The sequence below is a fragment of the Carassius carassius genome, chromosome 38 (genome assembly GCF_963082965.1).
Source record: "Carassius carassius chromosome 38, fCarCar2.1, whole genome shotgun sequence".
NCBI classification, from domain to species: domain Eukaryota; kingdom Metazoa; phylum Chordata; class Actinopteri; order Cypriniformes; family Cyprinidae; genus Carassius; species Carassius carassius.
In genome coordinates this window covers 14,745,415-14,762,507 of record NC_081792.1, presented here as the reverse complement: position 1 = coordinate 14,762,507, position 17,093 = coordinate 14,745,415, and the positions used below count along the sequence as shown (strand labels likewise).

Sequence of the window (17,093 nt, the reverse complement as noted above, 5' to 3'; positions counted from 1 at the left end):
TGTGATTGTTACGACATCAGAAACTAACATGTGGATTGTGGGTAAAGTGATCATTTAACAGCAGAGCTAGACAGGAGTCCCAGGAAGAGGAATGAATCTAAAGGATGACAGATTGGAGTCGAAAAAGGGACTGGGAATGGGCGTCTGAAGTTCACACCAACAACATGAACTATAAATCAATCTCTGTATATAATGCTGCTACCTCAAGTGTTCATATGTGAGTGTGTGTATGTGAGCCATCTCTTTTTTGCACATATAGACGTCTGCATCCAATTCGACTCCTCAGGAAAACTCAGACAAATGAAGTGTCTTATTCAACGCTATCACATAAGAGGATTCCTCTAATGCTGATCAACAGCCTTATGAGAAAACCCGCCAAAAGCAGTCCCTCGGAGAGTGGAGAGAGTGAACGAGGTGCACAGAGTCTACACATCGCACACACAGCTAAACCTCTCTACACCTTGGCCCAAACATCACACTACATCAGACACAATTCTCCTCGGGTCATTTTGTTTAAGCCGTCTCACGTAGCCAGATTTCTGACTGTCGACATGAAGTCTGGTCCACTACGCAACGTATCCTGATCAAGAGCTGCATACTTACACATGAAATTTCTGCAAAATGATGCTTAAGGGCATGAATAAATTGACAACAAAAACTGGACAATTTAACTCAAGGCAGAACAAATGTGTATATACTAAATATAATGGTGTGCTCAAAAATATCGAATTTACTTGCTACTAAGTATACCAAACAAAAATAAAAAAATAAAAAAGCTCTTATGAGAAAACCTGTTTATGTTAACTTGCATAAAGCCAGCCAATCAGATTGGAGCTTCCCATTTTGGATCTTGTCCCAGCAGATGCTGAATTGCAGTTAAAACTGGAATAACAGGAAGAGTACTTTTCTGAAGTGCAACTGAAAGAAAACAAACATAGCAAACATACAGAGCACCATCCCAAACATTTACCATTATTACTTTACAAAAGCTTTCATTAGCAAACATTTGTTAACATAACCTATCAATGATCAAAAAAAAAAAAAACATGCAAAGCATTTTTTATTCTTAGTGTTAATTTCAACATTATAAAAATTAAAATCTGCATCTGTTTATATTAGTCAATGCACCTGTGCCAACATGAACGTTTACATTAATAACTAACATTAACAATGATTAATAAATACTGCAATAAATGTATTGTTCATGCTTAATGTTGAAGTTAATGCATTAAATATCATTAACTATTGTATTTACCCTTTACCAAAGAAAACAATACATAACATCGTTATTTCTTTTTACGAATTTTGTCAATTTATTATTTAGGTTTTATAAATTTCAATATTTTATATTTATATCAATATATTATAAGTTCAGTCATTTCAAAACTATGAATATAGTAATTAAAGACATTTTAAGTATGCCAAACAGCACTACATGTCCACAACTGTTTTCAGTGAAGAAAAAATGGATATTGACATCTTTTAAATAATTGTTCTCATTACATATGGATTGGCTCCATTGTGATGGATTTTTGCTAAATTAGAGCATTTTGAGAAACAGTGTGTTATTTCATTAAAATTAATGAAAATTATTTAAATACAGTAAAACTAATTTAATGATAAATGGTACATTTAATAGTGTCATTTCAAAGAGTGTATTAATATTAATAAATCACCGAATGTTTCAAAAAAGTACTTTTTTCTGGATGAAGTTAAAAAAGGGTAAAAAAGGTTTGTTTTGTTTTTCTCATTGTTTTTCTTTCATTTCAGAACTGAATTCTAAAAGACACTCTCTCTTCAGTTCTGAAATGGTACAGAACCCGGCGAGCAGTGTGAGTGGTGTAGATCATTGTCCCAGTGGGAGCCGGATTAGCAGTTTAGTTTGAGGTTTGGAGAGAGCTGAATCTTTTTTTTCTCACCAACAGCCTCGGCAACAGTTGTTCTGCCACGTCACAGTTGACATGCATGCCTCCATGCCAGCACCAGCCCTCTTTAACACACAGCCAGTATGAGAAGAGCACCTTTATCCTGACACCACACCACATTCTTCAAAACTCTCACATTTCAGCTGGAGGCAGGATGTATTCAGGTGGAGGATAGAAATGAAGTCTGTGCCTCCACACGTGTGCTGTATATCGTTCACTCATATACGCCACAGTTCAATTAAACTGAAACACTGCCAGCCAGCCAACTAGCTAAGAGACAATAAATACAAACTGGTATGGATCAATGCTATACACATATATAGATAATATTCTCACACATTCATCACATATTATTGTGAAATGTGCATGGCAAGCAGATTTAATGTCGTCTAATCAGATAAAAATAAAGATTAAAAAAAAAAAGATCACAGAGTAATGAGGCAGGGCTGAAGAACTGGAAGGCTGAGCTCTGAAAATATCTGATTAAAGTTAGATTAAATCCAGCCCTGACAAATAAAGTTCAAACCTCATAAACCCACTGCAGTGTTGCAGTGTCTAAAGCACTTAAATATAATTTTTTCAACAAATATAGGTTAAAACTACATTAAACAGCAGCAATAAACAAGAACATATACTACTTTTTAAATACATAGGGTCTTATGCACAGTCTTTAGCTCAGGCTGCATTTATTTAATCATAAATTTAATCATGAACAGTAAAAACAGTAATATTGTGAAATATTGTTAACATGGGAAATAACTACTTTAATATATATTTAATGCGCAATTTATTTTGTGAGGCAAAGATTCATTTACTCCTTCATAATCATTCTAATATACGGATTTGATGCTCAAGAAACATTTCTTATTATTATCAAAGTTGAAAACAGTTATGCTGCTTAGTATTTTTGTGCAAAGTGTGATTTTTCAGAATGCTTTGATGAACAGGAAGTTCAAAAGAACTTTATTTGTAACAGTGGAAGGCTTTGGCACTTTTAATCAAATGAATGCATCATTGCTGAATAAAATTAACTTCTTTCCAAAAACAATAGACTTGAATGGTATTCGTAACTTGAATTTGACAGTATGCCAAAGTAACAGAACATGCTCACTGTCTGCGGACACCATTGCTTACTTATTATTTGGCCAATGTTTAGTAATAGAAGGAAGAAATAAAACATAAATATGATATAATATTCCTAAATGTTGTAAAAATGAACAATTGGAAAGAGAAAATTGCTTCAGTGTTTTTTTTGTTTGTTTTGTTTTTAACCCTCTGTTTTTCAATCTGAAACGGAACAAATCTTCCCAAATACTCAAAAGCCTCTAATATCAATGCTGGATCTCAGAGGGCTGAATATTTTAAAGCCCCTTTTGAAGAGGACTTTGTTGAAAGGGTCAAAATAACATTCTTGTTCTCAATCTGTAAATGCTTGGAAATGACAGCTGAAAGACGTTAAACGGAGGGAACAAAGGACTGTGGAAATCTGAAAGGAAATTGACTGTAGAACGAATCCACCAGACAGGCAGCAAGAAAAGCTCACACCCCTGCCTCTTATCCTCTCCGTGCCCGTTTTAGAAGAAGAGGGCAGCAATCCACACTTCCCTGCAGGTCAAACATACACACTTCCACCTGTTAGCTGCACAGTCCACTGTGACCAATGGACAACAGCAACATAAACACACGGATAAGTCTGACAAATTGATCTCGTTCAGGTCCAAGACCTCTGGGGCTCTTTGACTTCAGGTTCAACTAGAGATCAGACGAAGGGTGGAGCAAGAAAGAGAGAGGAGTCTGAATTACTTTGATAAAAAAAGTATTTTAGGATTCTGTCAAACACTGAGACAATCCAATAAAGAATGAAGCAAAACACTGACAAATCCTCTTCTGCATAACAATATTCAGGAACAGTAAATGCATTTAACTACATTTCAAAACAGCGTCTCAACCAGGCGGCTACATGATGATTAAACATTATTTAAATCTGCAAGTATTCATATTTTTTTAATAATTATAATAATAATAAATAATAATAACAATCAATCAAAAAGTGTAAACCTTTTTACATCTTATATATTCTCAACAACTAATGCTTTATTAAAGAAGAAAAGGTTAAAAACTAGTGGAATAAAAATAACTGTGATTCATTTAATACACTGATGCTTCAAGTTTCTGTTGCAATTTTCTTGCAATACAGAGCACACATTTTAGAATGGCCAAAAAACAAGGTTTGGAGCCACATAAGAGTGAATAAATGATGCCAGAATTTTCTAACTGTATCAGCATTATCCGCATCAGTATCATGCAGAAGTTGACAAGAGCGCAGCTCAAGGCGTAGGTGTTTCATAACTACATTCCTACAAGGTCTTCCAGCCAGTCTCCTCTCCTCCCCTTCCCTCCGCTCTCACATCCGTGCTGATATACAGTCAGCTCTGTCAGATGGAAACCAACAGTACTGTGAGCTGTATCTCCAACAATCTCTTCTCCAGTCTCTCACGCTTTCTCTCGGGTGAGTGTCATTAGAAAGTGATATGATCTCAAATCTTGGTCAACATGACGGAAACATTTCTTACAAAATCTGTTATTATTCATTTTTAATACTATGGGTTCACTGCAGCACAAATGTCAAGAGATAGGTTACAAAAGAGTAAGCTTGAGGAAAGAGTTTTATCTTCAATTCAGCCTTCCAAATTGATTAAAGTTGTCATGTTATGTTCCTCGTAATCGGAGTGCTGTGATTTGTTCAGCTTCCATGCAGATGCTTATCAGATTTGTCCTAATCCTGTTATGCCCTCTAGTGGCCAAAATCAGGACACACCCTATAAGACAGAACCCTTGGTAGATTTGTATGAGGAATAGAGACAAACTGAAGAAATGTTCCACTGAAAATCACCTCCAGTTAACCGTTGTATCTGGATCACTGGGGCAAAACTCAATAATCGGTTTGATTTGTAAAAAATAATGCAGAAGACATTTAAAAACGGAGCAACAATAGGTCAGATATTAAGTGAAAAATTACTTAAATACCCACAGTCCACAGAAAATAGAAAATCTTAAGAAAAACAAAGTCATAATGGCAAAAAAAATTAATCAAATGTGACCGTAAAGACTTTCACGTTGTTAAAAAAAATTATTATATGTTAAATATAAATATATAAATGTTGTTTAACACTGTTTCACTAAAAATATTAAGCAGCAGAACCGTTTTCAACATTGATAAAAATAAGAAACGTTTCTTGAGCACCAAATCAGCATATTAAAATGATTTCTGAAAGATCATGTGACACTGAAGACTGGAGTAATGGCTAATAAAATTCAGCTTTGCCATCACAGGAGAAAAAAAATGCTTTTTAAAATATGTAAAAAAAAAAAAAAAAAAATGGTTGTTTAAATTTGTAATAATAATATTTCACAATATTGCTATTTTTACTCTATTTTTGATTAAATGAATGCAGTCCTGGTGAGCATACGAGCAAACACTAATGGTAAATAATGCTTTTTACCCTTGACTATTCTTTTATATTAACATCATGTATCATCCTTTTCACACCAGCTTTTTTGTTTGTCATTTTACTGCTTGCCATTGTATCTCTCTCCTCGTGATCAACTAGTGCATATCGGTGGGCTGTATTTCATCACAACCTCTTGTCCGGGTTTCTTTAATGAATCTGCTTAATGGAGAAGACCCCAATTAAATCCTTGCATGAGGAGGACTCGGCATCCAGGGTAAACAAACTTACCCTGACAGGCTTGTGGTACTGGATAAGATAGCGGGCCGAGAAAATGAATTAGCTTCCTGACAGACGTCAAAGCCAATCCCAAGGAAGAAGCGGGGCACCTCTCGGCACCTCTATTTTATCTGCCCCTTAGTATTCAGCCTGAGCCGCCCGCTCACATCCAAAATGTATTCATTTATTCAGAAGCCCTTGGAGAAATCAGAAATCAGGCTTGTTGTTCTTTTTTTCTTTATGTCTAGATGGAGTTTGTGTGAATAACGTGTGTTAAGTGAGGCGGAAAATAAGCACAGGATCGCCCCGCAGTGAGAGACGATAGCAGCTCACCAAAAAATGAGCGTCACCTTCATGCAGACAACAAATTCTTTGATTTTGAATATTTCACTCCCTTTATCTTCATCTTCTGTCAGAACATGACATGAAGAAGGAGAAAATACAGTCAGAAAACAAATGAAAAATGATGAGCTTTGCCTATATCTCAATAAGCATTATCAAGCGATGCAGCTGTGCGAGGAAGCAGATGCATGTGAGTATCAGAGATCCATTTAAAAAAAAGCACCTTCTTTTTATGGCTATGGTGTGTTTCACCTTGTGGTTGTTCTGCTGGCTGCTTGTTCCACTGCTAAGTAGTTTAATTAGCTAGATGAATTGTAAAAAAAAAGGATGCTTGATTAAGCAAATTGAAATTCAGAATTGCTTAAAGAAACCCAAAAACCACAATTCTGTCATCATTTACTCACTGTCATGTTCCATTCATTCTGCTCATGTGTAATGTTGCTCTCACCCCTGAATGTCAGAGGAACTCAAATCAAAGCATTTGCATATGAAATAACGGAGGACCAGTACTTGATGTGTATAGAGGAAAGCCAGCCTACCTCCCTAAGTACTGTACTGCCATAACCTCTGTACAAGCCTCCGAAACCCTGCAATGAGAAATCAAAACGAGAGGTCATCTCTGCACAGACAAAAAGACGTGGCATTTTCATAACTGGTTGCTTTACAAAAATACTTATTTCTCAGTCAGTTCACCAGTGCATTTGTCAGTGACACGACAGTGTAAGTGAAGCTGAAGGATACGGATCCTGAATACGCATACCTCTTCTTGTAGTGTGTTCAGCAGCACTCGGTAGGTACTGAGAGAGGGATTGGCCTGTGTCCTCTGCTTTACTACTTCAGTCGGCACACGGATCAGACAGGCCACCTGTGTAAGAGGAAGAGAGCACTCATCAATCTGTCAAACAGAGACAAACACTCAGGTACACTGCTCAGTATGGCTGTTTGAAAATAGGAAATAAAGTAACACATTTACAGCTTATATTTGCAGATGTATATACTGAAAAAAAAAAAAAATCAAATGAAAGTGGATAGAGACAAAATACATTTGGTAAGATTTCCAAAAGCAGAATTTGCATGTAGACATTCTGAGGTTAAGTACTTCTTGAAATGTGACCACGGTTTGAAAATTGTTCATAAAGCTTGACATGTGGTAAAACGTACAAACATACTGTGGAAGATAATTAAATTGTGTTTCGATGTATTTAGGATATTTCTAGTATCAATCGATAGACATAGTAATTGTAAATAGATATCAATCGATAGATAGATCAATAACAATAATCTTAAAATCAATAACAAAAAATGCAAAAAAAAACAATAAAAAAAATTATATATATATATATATATATATATATATATATATATATATATATATATATATATATATACACACAAAAATATTAAATATAGCAATTTCGTAAAAAAAAATCTCAAGAAAATGTTTTATTCTGGTAGATGAGATTATTGAATTACTATACAACACAAAATCATTTAATTGTACATCAAGTGGTCTTTATTTAATGTTCATGTAAACGTAATTAATAAAACCCCATTGTACAATAAGTCACAGTAACACTCATTCTCACACGCAAACACACACACACACACGAACAACAGCTGATATACAGACGCAGTCTCATGTTTTGTCGATAGCTAAAGTGTGGCGTTGTTCAAGCTCATTCTCCACAGCCACATCCCTTTCTAAAACTACACTTGTGATGCATTACTTCTGACTCCACGCTGGGGTCGGAAATACCGGGGTGAACCGAGGATGGAAAGCAATCTCCGCAACCACAGGGAGTTTACCGTCCCCCCACCAGACCCCCAGGCTCACACTGGATCTGTGATGCTAGAAGTAATCTCTTCTGAATGACAGAGAGGGAGAGAGAGAGGTCGGGTCTGATGTGAGCCCAGCTGACAGCCTACAGGCAGTGTGTGTGTGAACAAGCTACACTAGTTTGCCCTCTGTGTGACTCTGGCAGGTGGCAGGGCATCTTCTTGCACACTACTGTTGCTGAAAAAATGGCCACTTGGCTTACAAAAAAGCAAGCAAGATTTTGCAGAACAGCGTGACACAAATGTGGAAGATCCAGCTGAGGGAATCTGTAATTGTTATTTCCACTGAGAAAAGTTTTTATTTTTAAGCCAAAACCATGTAGCAAGACTGCCAACCAGTGGTGAAACGCGGGAACTACCGACCATCGGTGTGTTACAAAACTGAGAGGGCCCATTTTACTAAACTCATTACATTCTCTTTAGCTTGGTTAACATTTATGAAACACTAAACATCACGTCTCCTCGTGTAATTCTCAAAAGGATCAAATTTACGGCACTAAATAGAGAGGGAAGTGGATATGACAAGTAATTCTTGCAGTAATTAAATTGGTGTGCGTGAGCGCGCGCCGCAGCAATTTTGTCTCACTTCACAGGGGAGTTGATGGAGGACTGGCGAGAGATGATATCAGATCAATTACCGGCACTATGTGTATTTCTGGGTAATTTGCAGAGAGCAGTGAGGAGGAAAACTAGGCTGAGGACATTAAAAAAAAAAAAAAGGAAGTCAGAGCCTTGACAGAGTTCCGCTGTGTTTAAGGATGTACCTGTATCACGCAATTATCAAGGCAATGACTTAAAGGCAGTTTTACTAATTAGTTTACTACCTATGGAGTAATGGCTATACTGTTTATTGTGAGAAACATTTCTCTTTACTTTCTAGTCATTTGGAGGCGAGCACTAACCACGACAGGAAGGTCGGTGAAGACACAGGCAATTAAAGCTGCTTATTTTAGCTCTACTGTAGGTGAATCTGTTAAGAGCTGCTTGTCTTTCCCCGTTCTGTTCTCTACTCTACACACCTGATGAGGGACGAATGAACGATGCACACTGATAAAGTAAATTCAGTTGTTTAGATTTGCCTCAACAGAATGAAACCTATTTAGTTTCCTTACTATTATTTACTAACAGTTATTCAATGGGATGAAATTAGACTCAAAATGATTAATAGATGCAGGCAAAAATATCAATGTACTACATCAATTTTATACATGTATCTTATGATCCACAAACAAATGCCTTTTAATTTGATTCGGGATTAAATGAGTGTGCAGCGATTTGTACAAATGCAGACATGTCTGCAAATAAAAATGTTCTGTTCTGCATTAATATATCATAAATTGCTCATGCAAAAAGGAACCCATGCATATGTGGATCGGGTGACAGGCGTGCATTAATTGATGTCTAGTTCGAGTCACACAACTATACTAACGAACAAAGCCCAGTGCGATTCGTGAACGTGTACATGATTACAAAAATTTGCGAATGTGCGTCACTACACAGAAACAAATGCTTTTCAACCGGTGTCTGCAGAGTTAAGAATTACATTAATGTGCAGCATTTTGTTCAAATAAACACATAAACAAATGTTATAGTTTGTTTTAAATTATGAATTGTATATTGTAAGATACATGTATAAAATAGATGTAGTGCATTGATATTTTTGCGTGCATCTATTAATCATTTTGAGTCTAATTTCATCCCATATTATTCGAAGTTGAATAAAAATCACTATAAATATCCATAATGAATTCATAATACATTACACCATATAATCAATTATTTCTGTACGTGAATGTAAAGCAATTGTGCTATAATATTATGCATTGTAAAGTCATATATTTTAGTAAAATATATATGACATTATAATAGATAATAGGTACATTACTTATCTATTCATGATTATACCATGAAATGCTGCTGAATGAAAACACAAGATCTACATGCTACTTATAGCCATGCTGGTTATGTTATATCATATCTTATATGTTTCAAAAGTATAACTAAGAGTAGATGTACATTTATTATAAATGTGGTCAAAAAGAAAATAAATGCACTTTAGAATGTATACTGTAAAACATTAATTATTAATTTGAATACTTTTATAATGATTTAAATTATATACATTTTAAATTTAGTATTTAAATAAGTGTTATGCTATGAATCAAAAGTTTAACTCAAGATTATTTATTTATTCACAATTGCAAAATATTTTATGTTTTATGCTGTTCTTTTGAACTTTGTAATCTGAAAAAAAAATTATATATATATATATATACACACAAAATATTAAGCTATCTGAAACTTTTTTCAATATTGAAAGTGAAGAAACAAATGTTTTTTGAGCACCAAATCTGCACATCAGAATTATTTCTGAAGGATCATGTGACTGAAGCCTGGACCGATTGCTTCTGAAAATTTAGCTCTGCCATGACAGTAACTAACTATTATATATATTATGTTATTTTTAAATATATTCAAATAGGTATTTAAATTATTATTAAATTATTTAAATTAAATATTGAAATACAGATATTTAAATATAAGTACTATTTCACAGTATTACTGATTTGCTGTATGTTTGATCAAATAAATGTAGCTTTGGTGAGCTCTTAATGTTTTACAAGAAAAAAAAATTGTTGAATGCTACTTTGAGTTTAAAAGTTCAAAAATATATATTTATAACATAACATTTTTGCCTTTTTACCCACAAACCTGAAGCTGCTTCCCAACAAAATCCCAACAAAACACATTTCTATAAGCATAAAATAAACCTTTAAATAAATTAAATTAAACCTTAAAATAAACTTGTATATGGTAAGGTCACTCTCACAGCTGTGACTCCAGTCCAGACATCAATAGACAAAGCTGGAACATTCCGAACGGTCCGTGAACTCGGAATTACAACAGACATCTGGGACATCTTCCACAGATCATCCAACAGATGCTTGCCAAAATCTGCACTGACCAATATCTGCATGACACGTCCCCATCTCGTCCTTTAATAATACCAATTCATGTGCAGAGGTAACATTTTTAACCCAACACTTCAATTGCCTATTTTTTTTCCATACATATTTCCGAGACCTGCCAAGTGAGAACAAGAAGAGGGGGTGGGAAAAGGTTATCCCACAGTACAACACTCAGGCTTGATTTGTGCAATAAATCATAGGACTTACAATGCAATTTTTTGCTGTGCCAAACTTAGCAGGGTGCAAGTCGCGTCTTCTAGTCATGCTACAAGCTGTTTTCACCCCACAGCCATTAGGAGAGACAAGGTTTATAAATGTAGGATAAGTGCTCCTTCAGCTTGACAAATGAGCGTTCGGAGAGTGTGTTGAGCAAATGGGAATGAAGATAAATCTGATATAATGGCTAGATAACAGCCTACTCTGGCTCTGATAGACACCATCATCCAGTGCACTCTTTATAGCACACAGACATATACAATGATACTGAGAAAGACAGAAATCACCATTGCTGTTATTACACAATATTATACCACAAGACTGTTTAATGCATTCTGATTGGTTGATGAAGATTCTAAAGTGTGAAATTATTTTCCAGTAAACGCACATATAAAAACGCACTATAAAGTACTTCCAGGTCTGTCGACCAAATTACATTACCATAACACTTCAAACTAATTATTTCAATTATATCAAAAGTCCTTATAGTCTACAACATAAAATAAACCAAAACCCACAAAGACACTGACCAAGCCAACAAATACCACAAACTAGAGGATAAGAATTACAGTATCCATGTTTTTCCCACAGACGAAAACACACCTGCACAGACACTTCTTGTCAGCACTGCCTGACAATTGACTTTTTTGATAAAATAGCTCACAACTGAAAAGCTACATGATATGTTTTCATTATGCTGTTTTTGAAGCCGTTAAATTTACAGTCTTGCTATTTGTAAAGCCCTGCTGCCGAATACTTTCAATAATTAATTAGCTGTAATCAATCCTTAAAGCAACCTTTTAAATAGTTGTGTGTAGAGACATGCTGGACTTACAGTTAAGGAGAATAAACTTTCCAGACAATTTAAATCTTGCTGGTTGCAGATGAGAGGTTGTTACGTGACATATCCAATGCTACAGAGCCATTGCCTGAATCCCTGAGCATAAAGTCCTGGATCCAAATTATGTTTTATTAGTGTGCTAGTGCTAACCTTACAGGGTCAACCAGATAACTATGATAGTATAGCAATTGCAAATATAATGGAAAAGTGATGGGGAAATGAACAATATAATAGGAAATGCTGAAAGAGATTATGGCATAAACAAGAACCAAAATGGACTGATGCACAATTGGGCCAGAAAAATCAAAATCTAACAAATTATAAACTAATGAGTCATTAATCATCTCCAGTTGAGAAACCTATTAGCGAGAATTTGTATAGTGTCAGGAGTTACCTAAGTACCCAGAGAGTCTTCTTCACTATAAAAAAGTAGATGGAATAACAACCAGTTAATTTAATTGGTAACAAACTGAAATGATCAACCCAGTTAAAACATGTATAGTATATTCTGTCTCCTGAAATCGGAAACTTCTATTGCGTAATGAGATAAATGGGACGGAGATGTATTAGTAGGTCCATGTGGTATTTCTACAAGGTTGAGGAACATCTGCTGGTAGTGCTGAATTCTGCTGAATAGATTTAAACTTGCAAAAATGTTAAACAGAGCTGAGAGGACTAAAATCTAATGAGTGCACATTGCATGATTCCAAAATACATTTTTAGTTCTCTGGAAAAAAAAAAGCTCCACACAGGTGCTTGACAAAAAAAACAATTTTTTGCTCACAAATTTTATCTTTTATTTGATATCTTTTAACTGATCAGAAGTATGTACACCAACATTCATATGTTGAGGGCTGGTAAGGTTTTTATTTATTTATTTATTGATCAAAAACAAAATTGGCATAGCTGAATTTTGTTATTAGTGTCACACGATCTTTTAGAAATGAAAAAAAAGACATACCAATGGTAGTGCACACTTAGATTTCATGCCAGTCGTTGTACACTCTCACTCGTTTTAAATAAATAAATAACCCTCTTACAAGTGCATCTCAATCAATTAGAATGTTGTGGAAAAGTTCATTTATTTCAGTAAATCAACTTAAATTGTGAAACTCGTGTATTAATTAAATTCAATGCACGCAGACTGAAGTAGTTTAAGTCTTTGGTTCTTTTAATTGTGAGGATTTTGGCACACACTTTATAACACCAATAAAAAATTATTTTTTGTGAATTATTGGCCTTCTGGTAAGCATGTTAATTTACTGTACATGTACTCAATACTTGGTAGGGGGTCCTTTCGCTTTAATTACTGCCTCAATTCAGTGTGGCATGGAGGTGATCAGTTTGTGGCACTGCTGAGGTGGTATGGAAGCCCAGGTTTCTTTGGCAGTGGCCTTCAGCTCATCTGCATTTTTTGGTCTCTTGTTTCTCATTTTCCTCTTGACATTACCCCATAGATTCTCCATGGGTTTCAGGTCTGGTGAGTTTGCTGGCCAGTCAAGCACATCAACATCACGGTCATTTAACCAACTTTTGTTGCTTTTGGCAGTGTGGCTAGGTGCCAAATCCTGCTGGAAAATGAAATCAGCATCTTCAAGAAGCTGGTCAGCAGAAGGAAGCATGAAGTGCTCCAAAATTTCTTGGTAAATGGGTGCAGTGACTTTGGTTTTCAAAAAACACAATGGAACAACACCAGCAGATGACATTGCACCCCAAATCATCACAGACTGTGGAAACTTAACACCTTGGGCTATGAGCTTCTCCACCCTTCCTCCAGACTCTAGGACCTTGGTTTCCAAATGAAACACAAAACTTGCTCTCATCTGAAAAGAGGACTTTGGACGGTGGACCACTGGGCAACAGTCCAGTTCTTCTTTTCCTTAGCCCAGGTAAGATGCCTCTGACGTTGTCTGTGGTTCAGGATTGACTAAAAAAGAGGAATATGACAACTGTAGCCAAATTCCTTGACTTGTCTGTATGCATTGACCCCAGCCTCAGTCCATTCCTTTTGAAGTTCACTCAAATTCTTGATTAGATTTTGCTTGACAATCCTCATAAGGCTGCGGTTCTCTCGGTTGGTTGTGCATCTTTTTCTTCCACACTTTTTCCTTCCACTCAACTTTCTGTTAGCATGCTTGGATACACCAATCTGTGAACAGCCAGCTTCTTTGGCAATGAATGTTTGTAGCTTACCCTCCTTGTGAAGGGTGTCAATGATTGTCTTGTGGACAACTGTCAGATCAACAGTCTTCCCCATGATTGTGTAGCCTAGTGAACGAAAACTGAGAGACCATTTTGAAGGCTCAGGAAACCTTTGCAGGTGTTTTGTGTTGATTAGCTGATGTCATGTCACCATATTCTAATTTGTTGAGATGTGAGCCAAAATCATCACATTTAAAAGAACCAAAGACTTAAACTTCTTCATTCTGTGTGCACTGAATTGATTTAATACACAAGATTCACAATTCGAGTTGAATAAATGAACTTTTCCACAACATTCTTATTTACTGAGATGCACCTGTATGTTAGTCTCATGTTTTTTTGAGCAATGAGATCAGTTCCAAACACTACTGACTTGAAAGAATAAAGCAAAATGGATCTAAAAAATAGAGGGAGAGAAGTGGGCTGCCATGAGACACAACAAATAAATGTCTTTACATCAATTTTTAATCAATTAAATCCATCCTTGAGCAATACAAGTATTAATTGCATTCAAAAACATAAATGGTTTCAAACTTGTATTAAATTGCACTACATTTTTAAGGTGGAGTATCCACTAAGGAAAAATTAAACTGCAAACTTTTTGCTACTGTGTTGGATTGTTTTTATGATGTGAGCTGGACTGCGCTGCTCTGTGCATATAGTTTCACTAACAGAGGAAATGAAGGTGCTTCTTACAGCTCCAAAACCTAAATCTCCCTTGAAAAAAATGCAAGACTCCTCTCTATAAAATCAGCTGTCAACAGACAACAAACAGTTCCTGTTTGGCCAGCTGGAGGGAGCATACAGGGTCGTCTGTGACCCGTCTCCTAACCCAGAACAAAAAATACCCAACTAAAACACTATTCTACGCTTTCTGCATATTTGTCTCTGAAACAGACATACTTATCATTTGGTAAATAAATTATGATAAATACAAGAACAACACAGAAGTAGAAGAATAACAGGAAACCTACGATTTCTCCAAGTGAAGCGGCCAGCATGTGAGTGACGGGGGCCAAGTTTGTAGCACTGTAGCCGGTAAAGAACGACTTTGTGCTTTCATAGGTGACGAAAAACACTGCAGCTGGAATCAAGAAGAAACACTTGGTTTTGGAGGCAAACTACTTAAACTGCATCCATTTTCTAATAAATGTGTAAAGTATTTAATTTGTGGGTGTATTCTAAAAGCTAGTGATTCCAGCATTTCTGGTTTAAATATGCTATTTATCATAATAAGAAATCTTTGCAGCATGCAGTTATATTAATCTTCTAAAGACTTTAAAGTAAACTTTAAAACATACAGCCATTATTCATGTTTTTTAATAAGGTATCTAAACTTACCATTGGGAAAGGAGCCTATAGCTGCTGACGGGACCCCTGCATAGATCCCTCGGAACCCTCCTGCCTTGTAAAAGCCCTGCTGGCTCTGTAACCTAGTCTTTATGGTGTCCAGAGGGAAGAGAGTGAGATCTACACACATTCCCGCACAGCCGCCTGCCTTAGGGACAAAGAGCAATGATACTGTTTTAATACATCATATATATATATCGTTACAGTATAATAAGGTCCTTTAAAAATTCTGGTCCAATGCAATTAATCACTGACACTGCACTATATATCATATATCATTTTTAGTACATAATTCCACAATTAACACAAATGACGAAGAGCAACTAAAGCAGGTTTGGTGACCCCTGAACTAAAGGTTAAAAATAAACTAAAACAAACAAAGTAAACAAATGTAAATGTAATTAAATAATAATAACAATATTAATAAACTAGATGTGTGTGTGGTTTGTTTACTGATTAAAGCAGACCGTTTTTATTAATTTTATAATGACGTTTAGTTTCTTTATTACTTTCATTATCAGAATCACTCTGGGACCAGTCTGAGATGAGTGAAACAAGAAAGCCTTCAGATAAAGTGAACATTAATAAACACATAAGCATGAAGGCATTGTTACTCTATTACATTACACTATATTTATTTCAAGAGCAGAGTAATGTCATGAGGAAAGATGCCTACACTTCTGTTTTTAGCACGTGCAAAAGACATAAAATGCGTATTACCACAAGGGAGGCTGTGAAGTCTCGTCTGTCCATACTGTACGTGAGGACTGCAGCATTAAGCAGGTGACTGATCTTTGACACTCTATGCAACAACTATCGCACGCTCATCACGGGCGCCGCCATGTTTGAGGCGTGTGCTCCCGCTGACGTCACGTGATGACATCAGCAGCAGAGGAACGTTAGGTAGGTGTTTGATTTTGTTTTTAAACTATTTTCTAGATGAAACATTTTCTTAACTTGCATAATTTATTCATTTAAAGGCTAATTTTGGTTGCTTTTAGAAAATTTAATCTCACTGTTCTAGGAATTGGATTATGTTGTATTTATAATGATTTGATTGGATTTAGCATTACATGCTCAAAATAAAATCCAGTATGGCGTCATAATAGGTCCAGCAGGGGGAAGAAAATATATAACATTAAACAATCAAATGTTTTATACAGTACAATAGGTTTTAACTGTGATGAAGTGAAATAACATTTGCATTTTGTGTTCAGGTCCAATAGTGCCGTTTCAATTCGTTATTATTATTATTAGTAGAAGTAGTAGTACTAGTAGTAGTAGTAGTAGTAGTAGTATTCAGTTCATAGTATATATTTTTACACTAAACAAAAACATTTTACCAAAAAATTTTATTAAATTAAAATTACTTTTAAAATGTAAAATATTTTAAATATTTTATTAAATAAGTAATATTACATAATTATTAAATAAGTAATATTTATATTAAATTTAATGTTTATTAAATAAACTAAAATGTTCAAAATATTTTAGCTTATTTGTGTACAATGAATGGGGGTGGCGCTATACATAAACTAATTATGAAATAAATAAATTCACATATTAACATTATATCTACATAATATCTGGTAGGGCAAATGTTCACATTTTGCATGTTGCCTACTTCAAATGTTATAAATTTAAATTCAATAAAAATGTATTATTATTATTATTTTTGGGGGGC

At 35.2% G+C, this 17,093-nt stretch overlaps 1 protein-coding gene across 1 annotated transcript in view; it reads right to left on the bottom strand.

Moving 5' to 3' along the window:
- Positions 1–16,289, bottom strand: part of LOC132119395 (mitochondrial S-adenosylmethionine carrier protein-like) — a 45,223-nt gene extending 28,934 nt beyond the window's left edge. The window contains exons 1-5 of the mRNA XM_059529300.1: positions 16,130–16,289; positions 15,401–15,557; positions 15,034–15,143; positions 6,756–6,860; positions 6,535–6,582 (exon numbers count right to left, since the gene is read on the bottom strand). Coding sequence (XP_059385283.1) covers positions 6,535–6,582; positions 6,756–6,860; positions 15,034–15,143; positions 15,401–15,557; positions 16,130–16,162 — 453 coding nt within the window. The 5' untranslated portion in view covers positions 16,163–16,289. The remainder of the gene's footprint in view (positions 1–6,534; positions 6,583–6,755; positions 6,861–15,033; positions 15,144–15,400; positions 15,558–16,129) is intronic.
- Between the last annotated feature and the right edge of the window lie 804 nt (positions 16,290–17,093).